Genomic DNA, 20547 nt, shown 5'->3' with positions numbered 1-20547 from the left:
GGAAGACAGGAATAAGTTTGCATCCTGTACAGGAAGGCAATCCAACATGCGAAAGGTGCTGTTGCTTCTGCAGCTCCAGAGGAGCACCTCTGGAAACAAAAACCAGTGACAAGCTCAGAAAGGTGCTGAATAAGCCATAAGTGCCAGAGCAGCAAGAAAAAACTCATTAGTTTCCTAGCAGTATTACAAACATTGAAGTTCTGTCATTATCCCCTGGACTGGCAAAATTTCTGGGATAAGCACATTGAACTGTAAAAAACAAAAGGAAGAAGGCTGTAGCCTGAGGGTCCTCTTCCTTGCCATCCCATTTCCCCACAGCACAGCCCTCTGGTCAGCTTGGCAAGGCACAGCCTAGACTCAAGCCTAGAAGGTTTGCAACTAAAATGGCTCCAAGGAATCTTGGAGCAAGGGCTGCTAGAAGGTTCTTCAACACAGTTTTGGCATCCCAGGTCAGCCACTTTTGACAGTCAATTTTACAACAGCAGCAGATCTCATACAGCAGCAGAACCTGCACAGTTTCAAATGCTGCTGAACTGGAGAGGGTGCCCAGGATCAGAGCACAACAACCTGTCTCCACACAGAAGGGCAGCCACAAGATCCCACCTACATTATGTTTTTCTGAAGTAAATGTGTTCCCAAATTTGAACTAACACCTTAACTCTTTGTTTTGCCAGAATAAAACCTGACTTTCTTTCAAGCCTTTCTCAAGTCTCGCATGGACCAGAAGGAACCTGACAGCTGCTCCAAACACATCCATCTCACAAGGACAAAGTACTTGAAAGGCAAAGGATGGAGGCAACACCTGTGAAGAACTCATAAATCAGGTAGGTGTGAGGACTGCAGCAGCTGGATTATCCTCCCCACTAACCTGTAGGTAGCAAGTGAGAGGTAAAAAGGAAACATCCCTCCATTTCTGGCAATGTACCTCGGGCAGGCTTCAGATTATAGGTTCAGGTGTTACTGTAAGGAATGACAAAGACCAAGTAAGACATGCTGGAATAAGAGAAAAAGCAAACATGCAAAGAAAAAAGAAAGGAAAAAAGAGCCTGACTAGCGGCAAGTCTGGTAAAAGAGCAGGTTTATACCAAATGTAACAATTAGCAATCAAGATGCATACAGAATTTTAAGCTGTAGACTGCCTTTGTCTGATCATCGTACATTCCATAGTCCAATCAACTGTACAAGGAGGAAACAGATGTTTGTGTATTCTGATTCTCCCTGTAGGTCCCCTGCTAGTTTGTAAACCAACAAAGCCCAGCAAGTGTCCTTGGAAACCATATGCAAAACCTACTGAATAGTAAAAAGCAAACGTCCTATTAAAAGGCAGAAAATTTTAAAGCACAGTCATCTACAAAAATAATCTATTTCTACACAATAAATATACCATTTCTCTCTTCTTTCAAGTTGATTTAAAATCACTCAAGGATATCTTACAAACAGCAATGAGGAATTTTAGTTTATATTGTGCGGTAAAACTTTCCTTGCAAACTCCTATTTCTGAAGTCATTTGAAAAGAAAAAGGTCTTTTGAGATACTGCATTTCTCAACATCCAGGGACCTCTAGTCCAATTCCTATCTCAAAATAATTTTCTTTACTCAGTAAACAGAAATGACAATAGCCCTGTGGTCAGCTCTTAGGTCCCTGTAAGGAATGACAGCTTTATCAGCTGTTCATGCATCAGAACAAAGGGAGAAAAATGAAACGGCTAAGAAGTGAGATGGACATCTGGTACTCCTGACTGCTGAAAGGGGTTTTCTGAGCCACACAATGAGCTCTCGCTGCCTGAAGTCAGCAGAGAGAGGAAATAACACTACCTGAGCACATGCTCAAAATGCTTTGAAGAAATACAGTTATACCCAGGCTGCCACTGTAGACAGGAGGGTCTTGCTGAGATTACCATCAGCTATGCTAATGAGCACAGAGATAGTACACATCTGGATAGATCTATTTTTCTTAAGACCCGCCAAGGGCAAAGGAAAGGCATAAAATTTCCCTTATAATGAGAATGGTCTGATTTGCAGTTCTGCATTAGGAATTATTTATCGTGAATCTTTGACTCCTTTCACCTGCTGCAGCTCCTCCAGGATGGCACAAACACACCATTTCTCCACGGCTCCTCTTTATCTCAAGCAGGCTCTGCCACAGGACTGGTTTTCACCCTGACCTGTGAAATTTCTTCAATTGTCTGATAGTGGAGACTTTCCACCCTAAACACAGCAAGTCCAGGATACAGTCCAAAAGTTATTAAGAAATATATAACATAGAGTGAAATATGGCAAAGGTCACATTGAGACTTCTTTACAGAGGCTTACAGAAGTTGAGCACAGTCTCATTCAGAAATACAATTCACCTCATGCAGTCAAAATCATCAAAACTGACTTTAAAGAAAGGGGTATTTATTTTTATAAAGTCGTATTTTAACTAAGGTCTAACCCCACAAGTATGCAAGGAAGTCAAGACAGTAGCACGTTTTTAATAACAACAATAATAGATAGCACACACTGCCTTAAGTTTCCAAAGAATTTTACAAAAACCTTGACTGATCAATCCTCACAGCACCCTTGTGAGATAGGTAAGTACTGTTAGTCTCATTTTAGAGACAGGGAAACAGGCATGGAGAGTACGATCTGATCGTCACCACAAATCAAATCCAAGAAGAAAACACCTGATTTTCTAGTTTCCTGCCACACGTGATCTGACTTCTTAAAAAACAACAACAACAAAAAAAAGCTGGTCTTTAAATAAAGTTTGTTTCTTATTCCTTTTAAGACACTTGGTTGAGTTTCACTCTAATGTGAAACGTTACCTGCCAAGAGCTACTCACAATGAACAAGCAGAATTAGGGAAAAAACATTGTTTTCTTTTTTTTAAATAGACTCTGTGCTGCTGGAAGTTGTTTTAAAAAGTCGCAACATAGATGCTTCCATGCTGCCAGAATCAAACAGTATCACTTCTTCTCAGGCAACAGGAAACTCACTGAGGCCTGTTGCAGTGCTGCAAAAACTTTGCAGAATCTGAAACAAACAAACAAACAAAAAGTAAGATTTCTTTGCTACTTCCAAACAAGGAATCTCTCTCTAGCGGGGCATCTTCTCCAGGAAGAACTCATGTGGGTACAACTGCACTGAAAGCAAAGAAAGATTTATTATCAGGAGATGCTGGTGGTGCAGCCAAAGTGCACATCTATCTCTTGAAAACCTGGAAATGTTCATACATTGTGCTCTATGTTAAAAGAGACGGTCTGGAGGTACCAGACATCCCAAGGATAGAAAATAACTCCCAATAATCAAGTGGAGCAGAAAAATTCCTTTAGCATATCATTCCTGCACTGAACTATCCAGTGACAGGCTAGGATTAAAAATTCCAAACCAACTGATAAAATTCAAGTCAGCGGATTAACTCTTGGTAAAACGTCAACTCTAGCATACCCACTGCTGCCTGCTCACAAAGCCAGGCTCCAATGTTAGTGGAGAAACAGAAATAAAAATAGTCTTTCCACTTTCAGTTACATACGTCCATTAGTCACTATCTTAAGTCCAGGAAGTTAGTTTCACGACAGCTCGATCTGAAGATCCTCCCCATACTTTCGGATCAGCTTTGTGTGGTTGTGGTCCACTGACCACTGCTCTGGGAGGTGTTTGGGCTGCATGCTGTCCAAGAAATGCTGCCGCCAGCGTCTCTCCAACTGCATAAGGGAGCGCAGGCCTCCTCTAGCACAACACTGTACCACCTTCAGTCCATGTGGCACGTAGCTCTCATTGCAGATCCTGCCAGGACAAAAGAAGAGTTTATTTTCACACAAGCCCACTGTCAGACTCCAGACTCATCTAAAAGCCTTCAGCTGCAGGGTTTAATTACAGACACATGGTAAGCTAACCAGGAGGGGACCCAGGAGGGAGAATTAAACTTTGCTTCAGTGCCAGACTGCTTTCTGGAACACAGCTACAGTGGGAAGCCAGGTTCTTTGAAATGAGAAAGTGTTATTCTTTTATAGCAATACTAAATAAAGCTCTCAAGGCCCATCACATGCTGCTCAGGAGACAGACTGCAAATTTCCAAGGCAAGAACAATATGCTGCTCCAGAGCCTCAATCCTGCCCGTTGGACTCCCTGCCTGGATATGTACTGAGATGTAACATTGGCACGTTACAAACAACAGTGAGCTTAACAAGGAGAAAATATCTTCATGCAGTGAGACCAGATACTAGTTAAAAGATATTTGGGAAGGCTGAGAGAAAGAAGAGGAGGGGTGACCGAAAGACACATCATACCAGAAGTCTCCCACTTCGACATGCCCTTTAAAAGAAGCAGAAAATAGTGGAAAGTATGTGGGGTGAGTAAGAATAGATGGAGATCCCTGGAAAATAAATGGAAAGAGGGAAAAAAAGTCCAAGGGCTGCAGCCTACATACCACTACCAGGGTGGGGGCAAAGACAGTAAAACAAAAACACAGGAAGAAATCCGGGGTTTATCTGTCTACTTAGAGACTCACAGTACAGCACACACAGTTATCTCCTTTCGCTCCTTGATTTCCAGTTAAGTTTATCAGAGTACTATAAATCCAGACTCTGCAGGTTTACACAAGCGATAAAGTTGCCTTTTTAGAGGATTATTCTCCCTGTGCAGAAGAGTCCCTAGTCTCAAATTCAGAAATCCCTTAACTTGACATTATTGTATGGAAGGTACTTCATACGTCAAGAAGACCTGCAATGGATCTCATCATTTTTTTCATTTAAGGGCTTAGAAGGAAAATGTCAGCATGTATGAACCTCAGCTCTGCAAATGCTGCTGGATTTTGATTTGATTTGCTTTGTTCATATTTACCCAAGGCTCTTTGTGCAGACTTCCTTTCCCTGAATTCACATGCTAACATGAATTACTGAAATGATATGTCTACAGCTGGGTTTGTTATACCTGGTTTCCAGACCAGCTGCTTCCTGCAGCATCTCTGGGGTCACAGCTTCAACGTTAAAGAAGTCCTTGATGCTTTGCAGGAGTTCTGCCTTTCGAGGGTCTGGAAGGCTGTCTGCATTCAGCAGAGCTCGGGCCCCGGAGCGCACCTGTCGGCGCAGAGGGTCCTCCAGCAGACGCACTCCTTCCTCAGAGCCAATGGGAGCACCAAACTCCTCAGCCAGCTGCTGCTTGAGATGGTTGTCATAGTAATTGGAGACGGCATGGCAGGAGGTGCAGAGTAGGAGCACATCATGGGAGTTGTGGTCCTTCATCTGAATGGGGAAATGCCTTCGGTACTCATGAGGAACAACGTTCTTCCTGGAGAAGAAGCAGATGGTTCAACTAAATTTGCCTGGAGATGCTACTGTCCAGTTCCTCCTCTAGCCCACAAAAGTACAACTAACAATACTGTAGTTGTACTAAAGCACAACTAATACTATAGGTCCAGGAAAACAAAGAGCACAAGGGTCAAGACCCTCAATGCACTAAGAGGATCTGCAGCTCCTTACTTGTATTTCTCTCAACAAGTTTTCTGTGTATTTCCATTTTTCCTTGTTGTGACCTCAGACTTCAAGTCACCTAAGCCTTTCAAAAATCTTAAGGACCAAGTACTAGAAGGAAGAGTATATTTATTTTCAGGAGACGAGCCATGGGAACAGCATGTGTCTGCATACTGCTGCCCCCTGTAATTAAAATTGCAAGACATACATGTTCTCTCCACAGGCCAGCTCCTTCCTCAGTAAGAAGAGGGAAGGTTGGCCTATTCAGTGCCAAACTTACCCAGATGCAATTGATCACGGAGCATTCAAACAGCAATAGATCATCCAGGATTTGAACAAGCACAGTGTTTCAGGCAACTAATTTCTGGATGCCAAACTAGATGCAGACTTCAGTCCTGTTTTATGTGTTTTTCTCTTATCCCACTGAGCAACTCACCGGATATAGGACTCCCGTTTGCCACACACAACACACAGGTTTTCTTTAACCATCAGGTAATAATCAACTTCAGACTCAGGACGTCCTGAAGGCTCAAACCGTAACTTCACAACAAATGGGTCTGTGCTAACTAGATCTGAAAGAGTAAAGGCAAAGAGAATATTCAAGACAAATTTGTATTCAAATCTATGATAAAGATGCTAGAACAAAAGAGACATTCAGAAAAGCATTTCCAGTAAAAAGGGCACTAAAATTCATGCCCTGTGAATGAAACACTGTACAAGAGTGAAAAACTGCATGCTCACCTCCAATCCCCTTGTCCAAATACCACTGAGCTTTCTTGCGATCACAAGTGCACAAGGGCTGTCCATCTGGTGCATGCAGGAAGCAATTGTCATACAGAGGAGATTTTCTGTAAACAAGGACAGCATTGCAGAAACTATGATAGCACAACAGATAAAATGATATGCAATCTAGCTAAAGGATTTCTGCTCATGTCCATGAGGGTGAGTGGAAAAAAAAAAAACCACACACAAAAAACAATAGTGATATAGGAGGAATCTTTCCACTGCACACTGACACTTCAGCTCAAACACCACCGTAAATGAGAGTACATTCAAACTAAACTTGCTTACAGAAGGGAAGAAAAGAATTTGACTTTTGACATCACAGCCAATCTTACTACAGAACCAGCGTGCTGGAGATACTAGAAAAAATGAGTCTACAGATCTCTCACCAAATCAAGCGTGGTTAAAAACAATAAATAAACAAGCAAACAGTGAGATCTCATTTTAGCTTGGAATGCAATTTTGTTTAAATTTTAATCCTCCCGTGAGGTGCAATCTTCCCGTTTTCTACAGCACAGGTTCTAAGTAAAAAACAAAATGAAGGGATTTACTGTATACAACACAATATTTTGTTAATGACTGATAATAAAATCAATATTATTGACTGCATTACAGCATCTCCATTGTCAGTCCAGTAAACTTGAAAAGGAGAAAACAAATACTGAAATGAACATTTTTTCTTCCCAAATACAGGCAGCCACAGAAAATTTCAGTTCCTACATCTAAGTGATTCATTTTCTTAGAGTGCATCTAAACAACATCAAACATGCTGGTTCTCCATGTCTCCTACTGCACTAAGAGACCTCAAAAAGAGCTCTCCTACCTGTTTCATTTAAAAGAACTGAACTTGCAATAGCAAAAGACCATATGAATTTAGGATTTGCCCTACAAAACAGCCTGCTGGTTGGTGATCCTAAATACAGCAACAGCTGCCTCTGCAATGACAGAGTAGAACCGTCCTCTCCTCCCTCCACGGCCCACACAGAAAAGCAGTGCTTTGACACTGTTACAGATGGTCCTTCCTGCACTGCTTGGCACCTCGCATCTTCTTTCAGGTCTGCTCAGTCTCTTGACACCTCTGAACTGAAGCAGCTCATGAGGCAGACCCGGTTCACAAGATCTGCTCTACTCAGTTTCACACCTTTTCCCTGAAGGAGGCAAGGCACAGCTGTTGGGCAGTCAATATCACCTGAGCAGCCAGCTCCCTCCTGCTGAGACTGTTCCTGAGCAAATGTCTCAATATTATAAGGAAAGGTAAAAACCAAAGATATCCTCTTGTTCTTTTCACAACCTACTACAGACCTGAGTGCTCCTGGCAACTTTCAATAGAGGAAAGCTAGGAAAATAGAAATAGGATCCGGTTCTCATGACTGCTGGGACCTGTTTCCCTCCCTAGCTTGGAGTATCCACTTTATTTAGCAAGTAGAGCAGGAAGTACCAATCAGTTTTCAGCTGTGATTCAAGGAGTAAAATTTACTTAGATGCTTACCTTGCAGAATATCCCACACCCAAAGGTTTTCGCTTCTGCCTCCGAGGATCTCTCATTTGCTGACCGCCAGAAGAATGGACATTCACCAAAGATTTCCGATTCTTTCCTTTCTGAGGAGAACGTGCCTCTCCACTCTTGACCTCTCCTGTGCTGCCACTTTTTCTCCCTTTAAATGGGATATCCACCAAGCCTTGGCATTTACTCAATACTTTTTCCCAAACAGAAGCAGAATTTTCGCTTTTAGATATAGCAGGGAGACAGGCAAATCCCAGCAAATGGAGGAATAGAGCCACTGAGACCTGGGCATCCCTAGCAGCATAGAGAACCTGCAGAAAAGCATAGACATTGACATACTGGCAAATGACAAACACTCTCAAGCACCACCAGCCTTTAATACTAGACCCAGCAAAGCCAGGAGCTGAATTTATTTCCCTTCAAAACTCACACAAAGCTCTGGCAGTTAAGTGATGCTTTCATACCACTGCATACACCACATTCTAGGGTCAGTCAGACCTGAAATGCTCACAGGTGCTCTCACACATTACCTACTAACATTCACCATGATTATTTGTCCTGTCACTCCCTCTACTGGTCACTAATTCTGTACACACCTGCAGCAAGACTGAAGAATGTGAGCAATTAGGGAAACCACAATAGATGGTGAACATGGCTTTGGTTTTCAGCATTTCTCTGATACTGCACTGACTGCTATGTATTGGAGGGGAAAAAAGAGTGAGGATTTGGTGCACAAATACTCCTAGGGATCTTGCCTTAGAGATCTTCAAGAATTAAAGAAAGCAAGGGTCAAGAATCCACTGAGAATTGCAGAAACTCTCCTTCACAGAAAAGGAGGGAAACTCCGGCACAGAGTTCATAACTGACTTCACATCACAGATATACAGAAGCTACTGAGGCAGAACTCAAAGAAGGCACAGATCTCCATATTACAGTGCCTCTCACAAAAAGGTTCCTTTTCCTCCCGAAACACTAAGTTAAAGCGGAAGACACACCTGATCTTGTGTCAGTTCTTCTGCCTCCCAGTTGCTGCAACGCATATGAGGAGACTTGTCAAGCTGGCAGTTCAGGACTTTTTCAGCTAAAGACTTAAGGCTAAGGCAGTTGTGAAGTAGATCCTTCCTTCAGTTTTAACAAAGAAAGCGAAACAAACATATTAAAAACAAAACTAAACACTCATGCAAATTTGGATGGCCTCATACAGCCTGATTCTGTCAGAACACAGTGCACTTGATGCACAGCTCCCACTCAAGCAGCACACAGCTAGCTGCAGCAGCTTTACAGGCCCTCTCCCTCCCCCTCCACTAAAATGCCCATCTTAGATTTGGCAATCATCTAGTGTCTGCAATATGCAAAACAGGCAAGGCTGGGAGCTGATAACATTTAGGGCTGAAATATTCTGCTCTGAACTACCTGCTTACCAAAGAGAGAGATCTGGCACTGAGTGATGGATTTGTCTGCCCAAGGCTGTTAAGCAAACAGTCAGGCCTGGAGACATTTTTTGAGCAGTAGGAGAACCAGGAATGGCTTAAGAGGAATCCTGGCCTCTAGGGACAAGAAGCCCATCCTCCGCAATAGAAAGGCACCACCAGGTCAGCAAAACCATGCCCCACATCACTAACATCACACATATACCAAACATAAAGAACATTCAAAGTAGAGAGTTTTATTTTAGGAGAGATGAGGAATGAAACCACAACTGTAAGCCATAAATGTAACCCATAAGTTGTCACTATAAAAGAATATTAAAACTACTTTTTGTCACTTTTCAAGAAATCCTGTCATTCAGCAGTTGCACTTATGTGCCACTAGCATATTTACCCCATATCAGTGGGCAGTGTACTCAACATCTGTATACATGGTGATCATTCTACCTGCATTATATATCACGGTTCTTGGCCTTTATACGGGCTTAAGCATTATACTCAGAAAAGCCTTTACGGATGTTACAGGAGAAGACTGACATGCTTAACATTCATGAAGGTTTCCTTTCCTTTCAGACCACAGAATACGGGCATGACGTGTTCTTGGGATGCTGCTGTCAATGCTCATGCTCTCTACAAGAGCGCACCACCCCAAGAACTCCAGACCTACCTGCCTGGCATCATCCAGCACATAGAAACTATCTTTTAAACATTTAAACAATACAAACGATGCACTCGACACATTTGCCTCTATCTTCAGACACTCACCGCTGCCTCATGGCTAAGTATCGGAGATCCACGCTCCCTTTGACTGGAAGACTATAATCCTGAAGTAACTTGCAAGCGTCTTCCCAGCATCCTACTCCCACTTTCAACACAGCATCATCTGCCATGATGTCCAGAAGAGTCTTTGGGACAGGCTGTCCATTGGCAACAAGCCTGGGCAACCGAATGAGAACACAAAGGCCACCGGAAGAAGCAATCTGTAGGAGGGATACGGGATTTGCTTTTCCTTCTACAGACACCTGAAAGAAAGACAAAAATCACAGGCTGAGTTTCAGCATTACTGGCAATACTGCAGCTGGAACAAATTACAGAAGAGGCCACCAAAACCAGGAATTACTTGTCAGAATATGTAGTCACGAGTTGTTATATTTGTCTAATTGCTTTTTCTTTTTTCCCCTTGAGCATTACGTGATCTGTCCCACAGCAGCTACTTCTTGCCACACTCATAGAAGTGCCATTTCCTTCCTGTAATCCTTACCCCCCATAGCTGAGCTGGCAGAAGAGAACATACACGTTCCTTAATCCTAGTCAGCACAAAGCCACCCACTATGTAAGTGCTTATGGCAAATACATTGTTTAACTGCGGTTATACTAATGAATGTGGTGTGAAAAAACTTCCAGCCAGAAAAGATGGCAAAATTGAGCTTCATAAATGACTCCAAGTCTGCACTAAGAGTTCACGTAAGCAAGCACGCAAGTGGAATCAGAGCCCTGCTCCCTGGGACAGCCAGTGAGCTCTAGCTACTATCAGCAGATAAGAAAGATATCCTCTTCTGCTTTATTATCTTTAATAAATACTTTCCCCAGCACATAGCTGGACTTCAGACAGCATAAATCCAAACCACTCTCACAAAATGAAAACACTGTACAAAACACAGAGTGCTTTTGAGCTATCACTGCACGTTTAGAACCACATCTATCACAACATCTCAGCAAACAAATACCACTAGCGAATTACAGACCTACAATCAGCAGACTTAAATGTGTGACCAATCACCGTTAGCGGGTACTCCGCTGGTGCCACCTGGAGTTCCAAGGGTTGGCTAAGTTGTATCCATTAGAGCCCTTCCCCACAGGATTTCCTGTGGCAATTTGAAAGGAGATGCGCTGCGATCACTCACCCACTCGCAGTCCATCCCAAGCACCGGCCACTTCTCCAGCTCCTTCTTCAGCAAAGGCTCCACCCGGTCCCACTCCTCCCGCTCCGACACGATCGCTATATCTGCGACGAGGCTCCTCTCCACCCAGGAAAGGGTGGGGGATGCGAAGAGGGAAAGCGCTTCCCTGCCCCCCGCCTCGCTCGCTTTCCCCTCCGGCCGCTCCCCCGCCGCCTCCTCCCGCAGGCTCCCGCTGCGCGCTCTGCCCCTCCGGCGCTGGGCGGCCTTCCACAGAACCAGCCCCCCCGCGGCGATGCCCAGCAGGGCCGCCAGAGCCACGGGCACGGCCGCCTGCCTGGGCATTTCGTAACCCTGCGCTTCACCGTCTCGAAGCGGCGCGGTCGGGTTTTAGCATGGCCTGCAAACAGAAAGAGGAGATGGGGGCGTTAGAGACGACGCGGCCACGCGCGTTCCGAGCTCCGAGACACCCACGTCCGCAGCGGCACGACGCGAGCTCGGGGCACGGAAAGCATCCCGGCAGCAGCGAAGCCCTGCGGCCGCCGCTCAGCCCGGCAGGGCCGCAGCCGTCGCTCTCCCGGGTAACCCCGCAGCGCCCCGATGCGCTACGTTCGGTCGCTCGGGGCTCCTTCGGGAACGCGTACCGCTGCCCTTCGCTCCCGGCTGGGCGCCGCCGCCGCCGCCGGGATCCCCGCCGGCCCGACAACTACCTGCGTCTCCGCGGAACGGCTGCCGGCTGCAGGAACCCCTCGCGGGGAGGCCGCTGCGCGCACCGGGACGCTTAAAGAGGCGGACGCTTCCTCTTCCCCGGAGCTGCGGGCGGCCCGTGGGCGCCGCCATGTTGTACGGCAGTCGGCCGAGGGGGTGGGGGTGGCCTCCGGCCTCGGGATGCCGCCGCCGCTCCGGGCCTGCGGGCGTGGCACGAGGGGGTGGCGGCCCCCGGCGGGTGGAAGGGATGCGGAGATGCGGAGCTGTAGCGAAGAACAGGAAGCGGCGGGGAGAGGGAGTAACAAAGCAGGATGGGAAATGGAAACGGGAGCGTCGCCTGCTTAGCGGCGAGTGAGAGACAGGTGGAGAGCTGGAGGGAAACAAAAGGGAAAATCACGTGGAGAAGGACAAGGGTTTAGGAGAGGATTCGCTCCTGTTAAAGCTCGAGAGAAGCACGTGTGGGGAACCGCGGAGCTGTGACACCGTGCCCGGCACACGGCGAGCGGCTGCCTCGGGGACAGCAGACGAGTTCCCTGCCCCAATCTCGTGGGAGCTCACGGGCGCCGGAGCACCTCATTCCTTCACAGTTCCCCTCGTTTCCAAGTGCCTGTGCTGACGGACTCCCAGCTGTTTGCATCTGCGCAAAGGAGGCGCCGAAGCCACAGGAAATACTGCTTCCAGAAGCTCTGTCTCTGTGTTACTGTGTTACTCTGGCAAGCTCCATTCTGTGCTACTCTTGCCTGTTGCAGAGCTCCCTAGCAGCTGGCGTTTAGCAGAGTGCTGAGGCACAGAGGGGAAGCTCAGGCAGAGCAGCGATCAGTCTGCAGGAGATCCGTCATGGCCTGAGCTGCTGTTTGCTCTGGGAAACAAGCCCAAGCCCAGCACAGTGAGGTGATATTAATAAGGGCTCGGAGCTGGCGGGATCACCTCAGGAAGCTTGTTTCCTGTTGAATTGCCTGGTTTGTGCACACAAATCCTTTTAACTGAAAGCAACAGCTCCTGTGTGCTGTCTTTCTGCAAAGCCCCACAATCTTGCTCTATGGGGAAAAAAAATTGATTTCATTTTTATATTAATTCACCAGGGTCTAGAAAGCAGTGCAATCTGCCAGGCTGTAGCAACTCCCAGCTGGTTCATTTCCCTCCACAAGAAAGAGGGGCTTCTCTCTCACGGCCATACTGGGGCTGTGGCTTCTCCACCCACCCCCTGCCAACCAGTGCAGCAGACACAGCTGGGAGCTGAAATGCCGGTCACAGGGCAGGAGGCTGCTACTCTGAGGTTCATCACATGATTCAGTGTACAACAGGAGGACAAGCTGGAGTAGCCTGTCTGTAACAGAAAGTTCCCACAGTTAGATGGGAACATTCTCCTGTCTTTTCTCCTCTCCCTCCCCCCTCTCTTCATTCTCCTGCTTTCCCCAGAGCATATACTGCTTTGTTTTACAGGGTCATCACCACCTAGCACAGACCCGGAGCACCACTTGGATATTACCATGATTCCTGTTCAACCTGACTGACCACTTCCTTCTCCCTTGCTCCAGCACCAGCATTCCTTAATGGCAGGAGCACAGGTTCAGGGAACTGAGCTGGGGCTGTAAAGTAGTCCAGAGGAAAAAAGCAAACATCTGGATTTACTACATGCTTACTTCAGAGACCATGTAATCAAGAGCAAGGGATGGGAAGGTGGCCTAGAACCCCTCTGTGACTGCACTGCAGAGCCCAGCTGCCCTGTTAGGAGGTGACAGGGTGTCTGTAAGAACTTGATCAGAGACTCAAGAACTTATAAATCTGAACAAATCTGCAATGTTTATCACAAATGTGCTGTCACAGATAAACTGACATCCACCCAGAAATCTGAAATAGACCAGTCTTTCCTTTTACAAAGTGTTTGTTTTAGTTTCTAAGGAATTTTGTGTAAAATCATAAAGGAGGGGGAAATAAAATGCCCTAGCATTTATCACACAGTGAAAGTCTTGCAGAGAAGATAGGATGTAATACCCAAGCATAGCTTTTGAACAATAATGGGACTGTATCCTTGGCTGCATTTAAAACCTGTATTCTTCATGATATCACTGACATCAGCAGAGCCCTGTAAGACACAAGTCTCTTTAACAGCTTGTCTTACTACCTACATACTTGATGAATTCAAGTATAGATGTTAAAGTAAAAATAAATGAAAGTAACTGATGCACGAGTGTGCTCTGGCAGGGAAAAAGAATAAAAGGAAAAAATGTCCCCAAAACCTGATGGGGACATTGCAGAAGAAAAGAAGGTAACCAAGCGAGTAGACACCAACTATTGGCATAACCTTAATTATGGGAAATCAGCTTCAGCTGGTAACTGAAGGTTTTACATGGTAAACAGCTAGATTTACTTTTCCCTCTCTCTCTCTGGTACCTTATCTGAGATCTTTACAGAGACAGCAGTTAGAAGATTCATTTTTAGCCTGATTTCCTAAGGAAGACTGTTGGTGCTTCTGCCTATGGATCCCCTTTCTTCTTCCCTTTCCTTGCCAAAAAAGCATGTCTCAGCCATTGCCCAGTTCCAACTAGATTTGTACAAAGAGATTTCAAAGGTGACTGCAGTGAAATGCAAAGCGGAGTCAATTAGACAGAGCATAATAAAATTGCCACTGATAAAATGGCAAGAATGCTCAGACACTGCTTAATATACATCAGAGAATCCACACAGCAGTGCCACATCAGGACAAGTCCATAGGAAACCAGGCTTCACTTGTTCTGCTGCTCACAGGGAAATATATATATATGTATATATATATATGTATGTATTTTTATAATCCCATTAGCTCATCCTTTAACAGAGAGAAGAGTACAGTAAATGACTCAGCGTTCAAAGGAAAATCAATGATAGTGGAATATCAAAGGAAAGAGGCTCCAATCAAGACTTAAATTGCTGTTAGCAGACAATGAGCAGAGAGCTGCATGTAGTCCCCACTAGCTCATTAATAACACACCATTTGGGGCCCCATCCCAAGCTACATAAGAAAGGCAAACTCGCATTTCAACTCCTAATGTCATATATCTTCGTCGTGTGGATGCTTATAACCCCACGACTACATATTCAAATAAGTAATTCTGTGCAGGATCTGTTTTAATAAGGTTGATATCAGGGAAGTAGTAGGACCACTTCTTTTGTCAAAAGTCAGAATGAGATCAGTTTAAAATCAACCATCAAACCACATCCGAAAGGCTCAGTTGCACAATGCGACGAGGTGGATGGAAGGTTTAGCCCCTGGTTGAAAAAACAATTCTGCTTCCCTCTTCCTGTAACCTTCCTTTTGCTGCCTCACTTCGACAAACATGGATGCCAGTTTGATTCAAGGAATTTAGTGAACAGAAAGCTAATAGTGAAAAAATAGTTTTCTTGTGGTTTAACTCCTTGGACTGCTCACCATAGAGCCAGATCTCAGTGAAACTACATCCTAAGCCAATAGATGAATCAGCTGCAACTCAGTCAGTGCAGGAATCTGCCAGAGTTTGCATGTTTTGCAAAGAATCTGATCTGCTCTCAGAGCAGTGAGCTGCCAGATTGATCCCATGAGGATGAGTTATATTAACATGAATCATCATCAACATATTTATTCATTAATTACCAACTCTTTCACTGCATATGTAGGAATCCAGAGGAATTTCACAGTTCTGTTTCTTGAAGAGCTGATCAACTTACCTCAGTGGCTGAGTTCCAGAAGATAAAGTAAGTTAGCCTCAGCTCATGGCTGCTGACAAAGTGACATCCCCTAAATATCCTAAACTCTGCTCCCTGCTATGCACTCCTGACTGCCTTGTGCTGATTTTGGCACTCAACAGGACACTTTCGGGAGCCAAACAAACTCTGCAAAGTGGTAGACAAACAGGTCCAATGACTAGCAGCACCAGTACAAAGAAAGTGACAGAACATAAAGCCAAGAAAAGTAAATCCTTACAGAAGCTACAGGTCATTAAGTAGGTTCGGCTACACGTTAAAGCTACATCTTAAACATTTGAGAGAATGGTGTTTGTTCTTCCCACCTTTCAGCTCTGTGAAATGAATGAATAAGCAAAAGGAAAAAACCCAAACCAAACCAAACCAAAACAAAACCCCCCCAAAAAACACCAGAAGCTATCTAGTTTCTGCTAGAGGGAATAAACTCAATCATCTAATTTATTTATTCATTTATCTTAATGTTATGGCTAAAATACAACAACATCATCTTGGCTCAGTCTTCTTTCTATCCCCCCATACCTCTCACCACCCAAAATAAATCAATAAATAAAACCAAGCCTGTTCTCAGTAAGTGAAAGCCTTAACCCTGCCCCATCTCCCTCTCTACCTGTCTCTCCGGTGCATTTGTAGACTGACTGCACAGACATCGAGCTACCTGTAACTTCTCCATTTCCACTGTAGATTAACCAAAGCCATTCAGAAGCTCAGCAGAACTCAGAAAATGTATTTGAACCTCACCGTCTTTGACCTGACACAATTAAGCACGCTTCACTTTAAATCTTATTTTACCTATTTAGCCTTCCTTCCAAGTGTTCTTAGACAGATTCTCCTCATGCTGCGTCACGGAGCTGTATCCTTGGTCTTCTGCTTTTATCCTCCCACGTTTTTTTCAGAGTTATCTCATCTGAAATACAAGTACCAACTCTTTGCAGATGATTTACAGATCTGCTCCTTTCCCCAAAGCTATCTATCCAAACTCAAATCATAGCCATTTTCTCTCTCTGTGGATGACTAGCAGGAAGCTATAGCTCAGCAAAGCTAGAACCTGGTTCTTTCTCTTCCCTGGATGTCCTCTTCTTTGTGCATATCTGTGGATAACACCACCAGTCTAACATCCATTTCAAGCTTCTGTGCCAACAGAAGCTCAGAGGAGAAGCTCAAGCTGAGAAGCTCAGCTCTGGCTGAGACCTCTGTAGATCCTAGCATCCAGGCTACGCCTACATTTAGACTTGTACTACAAGGCACCTGTAAAACAAGGTCTTTTGATCCATCCACACAACTAAGTCTTTTGTTTAGGTCTTTTTCTTCCATAACTGAATTGCTCCAAACACCTTTCCCTCCGGCATTAACCAGCACAGCTCATAACACAACAACCTTTAACAGCTGTAAATGCCATGATTTGACAATACAGTAAAGCTGACTATAGTCCTCCCATTAATGATCAAATACACCACAGCCATCAAATGGAAACCACTAATGCAATTTTAACTCATTCTGCCAATTTAAATTTCATCAGTAGAAATGTTGATGGGGTAATTTTGTACCAGCAGACATTCAAACAACATCAGGTATTGTCAGTCTCTGCAGAGGCAAAGGAAAAACTGTAGAATGGGCACAGACTGATGTGAGAACAATGTGACAGCATGGCCATACCTGGTCTGGACTATTTTAGCAGCGCTGGGAGATCTGGCTGTATACAGGCCTAGAATTAGCAACCTTGAAACCACAGCCTAAGATTATTTATGTAGATAATTACTCTGACCACATCACTTCTCTGTTGGAAGCATTCTGGTAGTTCCTTGTTCTGTATTACATCAAACATTATTTACTCATACTAAATTTCCAAGAGCCTCTACAGAAAGTCACTCCCTGTTCATTATCTCCCATTTCCTTTTCAGTTGGCTCCTCCTTTGTATTGTCCCCTAGTTAAAGTTACAACCAAAACATTTTTATGCTTTATTCCATGCTGTTTCTGAGGTATGGAGGAGACTACACACATCCTATAAAATTCAGCTGCTGAAGCAGTGAGTACAAACAAACCCTGAACTCTCCTGCCAAATCTGCAGTCTGGCCTAACCTGGGCTAGTTTGGCCCATGGTATTCAAATGGTCCCAGTACAGAAAATACTACAAGAAAATATGGCCCACAAAATAGTAATTTGTGGAAGTTGAGTTGGTTTTACTAAGTACCGTCCATACCTCTGTTCCCTTCCAAGCTGCAGAAGTTTTCTCACTGAGCTAGAAAAAGGCACTTCATTGATGGCACTCCAGCCTGATTCAGACCCATTGTGCATGTGTTCTGATGAAATTACAGCATTCGGGCACTAACACGGAAACATGGTATTTTCAGAGAAAAATACAGCCACAGTACAGGTCACGGTGATTTTAAGTGTAATATATTTTCAAAATTAATTCAAAGAAGAGAATCAGAACACAGTGCAAAAGAAACACTTAAAAGCACTGCTTTAATCTGTATGGGTATTGAAACAATATTGCATTTAGCAAAAAAGGCAGGCAGCTTGCTATTAGTTTTCTTGCAAATTCTGACCTCAGTGAAATCTTTCCTGAAAATCCTGGCAATGGATTTTTAGGAAGTAATTTAATTTATTTACATCTGACCATGCGAGTACACAGCCTTCCTAGAGACTATGTTCAGTACATAAAAGAAAACCTCTGGAGATCTGATTATTCCATATCAAATGAAAAGTTCTTACATATTTATTTCAGTATAGAAACAAATAGCCAATGCTTTAGGAAGGGAGAGAAAATAAACCACGTGTGACAGAAGTGACAGCCACATTACGTAATGTATTTCTGGAAGGCTCTTGGATCATACAGTGATGCAAGCTGCATGGGAAGCACAGAGGAGAGAATGGAATACAAACTGCTGCAGTCAGCTCAGAGTCTATAGGAAGAAAAATACATTATCACTAAACTGTGCTGGGAATTTAGAAATAAACAAGTTTCTGATGTAATTGTAATGCTGTCGAATTTCGTAGCATGCAAGCAAAAGAGCAGCAAAGTAGGATTTATACCAGTACAATTCACCTGTGCCTGCAGCTAGAGTAATAAACACAAATCATGACAGACAGGGCCCTCGCCTCCTTGCACCAAGGCTTGCTACACACCTTACCCTGCAATAGCTGCCTCTCCACAGCTGGAACTGAGCAGTTCAGTTGCAGGAAAGATTAAGCATTCTTGGTTTCCACTTCCATATTAACACTGCTAACCATCACCCCGACAGAAAACATTTAACAGACAGTGTCAAGATATTCTCCTTATACAATTACTGTATCTTTAATTAACCTTTAAGTTCTGATCTTTAGACCTACAGATATCACATGTGGGTAAGTTGAAATATAAGGGGTGTTCAGCGATTTTTAAAATTCCATTAGAAGCCAAAAGTTTGTTACTGTGTTAAAAGCAAGGCAATAGCGATGCCAACCACACAGCATGGCTTACAGGTGTGGTTTTTATCTGTAGTCCTAACAAAGGAGAATCCTAGGCACTCGACTTTCTCTAGTGAAATCGCTTAAGCTCCTGCTCAGAAGCTGCCCCTGAACGTGGCAGCAGCCCAGCAGCACCAAGTGCTGCTGCCATACCAGTTTGTGTCAGGAAGGGGCTTGGTTTGTTTGTTTTAAAGTCTGGGGACCCCCAGATCTCAGTGGGTGCAGTGCCATGCAGGGCAGGCCATGACTGTCAGGCTAATTCCTCATCTTCCCAAACCACAGTTTCTCTGGGTGCTACTTCTCAGGCACCTGTGGGAATATCTAGACCTAACAGCTTCATACTGCAGCTGTGAGACTGCATTCCTCACGTGTGTGGGACAGCAGCCACTTGCCAGGTGATGCTCCCATTGCCCTCACACAGCATCAGGGGTTAAACATGGAGGACACAGTGCTGTGAAGGAGGAGAAAGAACATGTTTTTTCCTCACAAAAACACAGGTGAGGGTGTCATCAACCCATGAAGTACAGCACAGCTCAGTTCCATCTGTTTAACTGGCTGTCTTTTAGTGTTCTGCTGCTGCTAATTAGGATGAGATTCACCCACATTTCCCCTGGAGCAGAGTCACGAGAGCACAAGGGGCACCACCATTTGAGCGGTGGGGAGGGCGGACAGGGCGAGCAGCACACCTCACATTGCCCCACAGAAACTTAAAATCAACAAGTTCCTGCAGACACACCACTGGAAATCCCACAGAAGCTGTTCAACGTTAGGGGAGGATAAAGCCCAGTTCCAGGAGCACACACAGAGGCACGCTCCCCTCACGCCCTTCCAGCTCCTACTCGGCCGTGCCTCGGTTTCCCCCTGAGGTCGGCAGCTCCTCGCCTCCTCCGGCCGGGCCGGCTTCTAGAAGGAACGCGGTGGGGAGTGAGACTTAAAACGAGCAGAGGGGAGCGCCGCGATGAGCGACTCGGGATCGCGCCCGCCTGTGGAGGCACCTGCCCGTTGGCGGCGGGGAGCCCTACACGGAGAGCGGCCGCGGGTCCCGAGAGCTGCGAGTTTCTCAGCGCCCCCCCGCGCCGCTACGGAGTTAAAAACGGCGGCGCGACGTTAGAGCCGGGCCGGCGGCGGGGAGGCGCGGGCTGCAGCTGAGGATCAGCTGCTGAGGGGAGCGGGGAGGAGCCAGCGGGATCAGGAAGCGGCGGAGTGTCTAACACCTCTCTGCCATGGCTGGCTAAAGAAAAATCATCATAACCATAACAAGGGGGGAAGCGGGGGAGGGGAGGCGGCGGCAGCGGGGGAAGGGGCGGCGGGGAAGGAGCGGCGGGGAGCGGCGCGGCGGCAGCATGAAGAGGCGCGGCCGGGGGGGCAGCATGCGCTCCGTGGTGGGGTTCCTGTCCCAGCGGGGCTTGGAGGGGGACCCCCTGCTCACCCACGACTTCCAGCGGCGACGCCTGCGGGGCTGCAGGAACCTCTACAAGAAGGACCTCCTGGGCCACTTCGGCTGTGTCAATGCCATTGAATTCTCCAACAATGGAGGCCAGTGGCTGGTCTCAGGTAAAGCGGGCGCTCCCCGGCCCTCGCCCCCTTCCCACCGCCCCCTCCCTTG

At 45.6% G+C, this 20547-nt stretch overlaps 2 protein-coding genes across 5 annotated transcripts in view; one reads left to right on the top strand and one right to left on the bottom strand.

Moving 5' to 3' along the window:
- Positions 1-1062: 1062 nt before the first annotated feature.
- On the bottom strand, positions 1063-20505 carry EXD2 (exonuclease 3'-5' domain containing 2). Of its 4 annotated transcripts, XM_072337487.1 has the most exons (10): positions 11776-12025; positions 11072-11465; positions 9933-10189; positions 8736-8862; positions 7726-8051; positions 6195-6301; positions 5890-6025; positions 4915-5271; positions 3515-3768; positions 1069-3015 (listed from the first exon to the last, which is right to left on the bottom strand). In XM_072337487.1, exons 2-9 carry the CDS (start codon positions 11408-11410, stop codon positions 3552-3554), a joined length of 1866 nt encoding a protein of 621 aa, XP_072193588.1. In that variant the 5' UTR covers positions 11411-11465; positions 11776-12025; the 3' UTR covers positions 1069-3015; positions 3515-3551. The 4 variants fall into 4 exon arrangements, with proteins under 4 accessions (XP_072193587.1, XP_072193585.1, XP_072193586.1 ...); XM_072337486.1 differs by lacking the exon at positions 11776-12025 and adding an exon at positions 20371-20505 and having other exon boundaries at positions 1063-3768; XM_072337484.1 differs by having other exon boundaries at positions 1063-3768.
- DCAF5 (DDB1 and CUL4 associated factor 5) overlaps positions 20220-20547 on the top strand; it is a 62393-nt gene continuing 62065 nt past the window's right edge. The window contains exon 1 of the mRNA XM_072337481.1: positions 20220-20495. Coding sequence (XP_072193582.1) covers positions 20285-20495 — 211 coding nt within the window. The 5' untranslated portion in view covers positions 20220-20284. The remainder of the gene's footprint in view (positions 20496-20547) is intronic.

Source organism: Excalfactoria chinensis, chromosome 5 (genome assembly GCF_039878825.1).
Source record: "Excalfactoria chinensis isolate bCotChi1 chromosome 5, bCotChi1.hap2, whole genome shotgun sequence".
NCBI lineage: Eukaryota > Metazoa > Chordata > Aves > Galliformes > Phasianidae > Excalfactoria > Excalfactoria chinensis.
The sequence above is the reverse complement of the archived record's forward strand: the minus strand, read 5'-3'. Positions and strand labels throughout refer to the sequence as shown.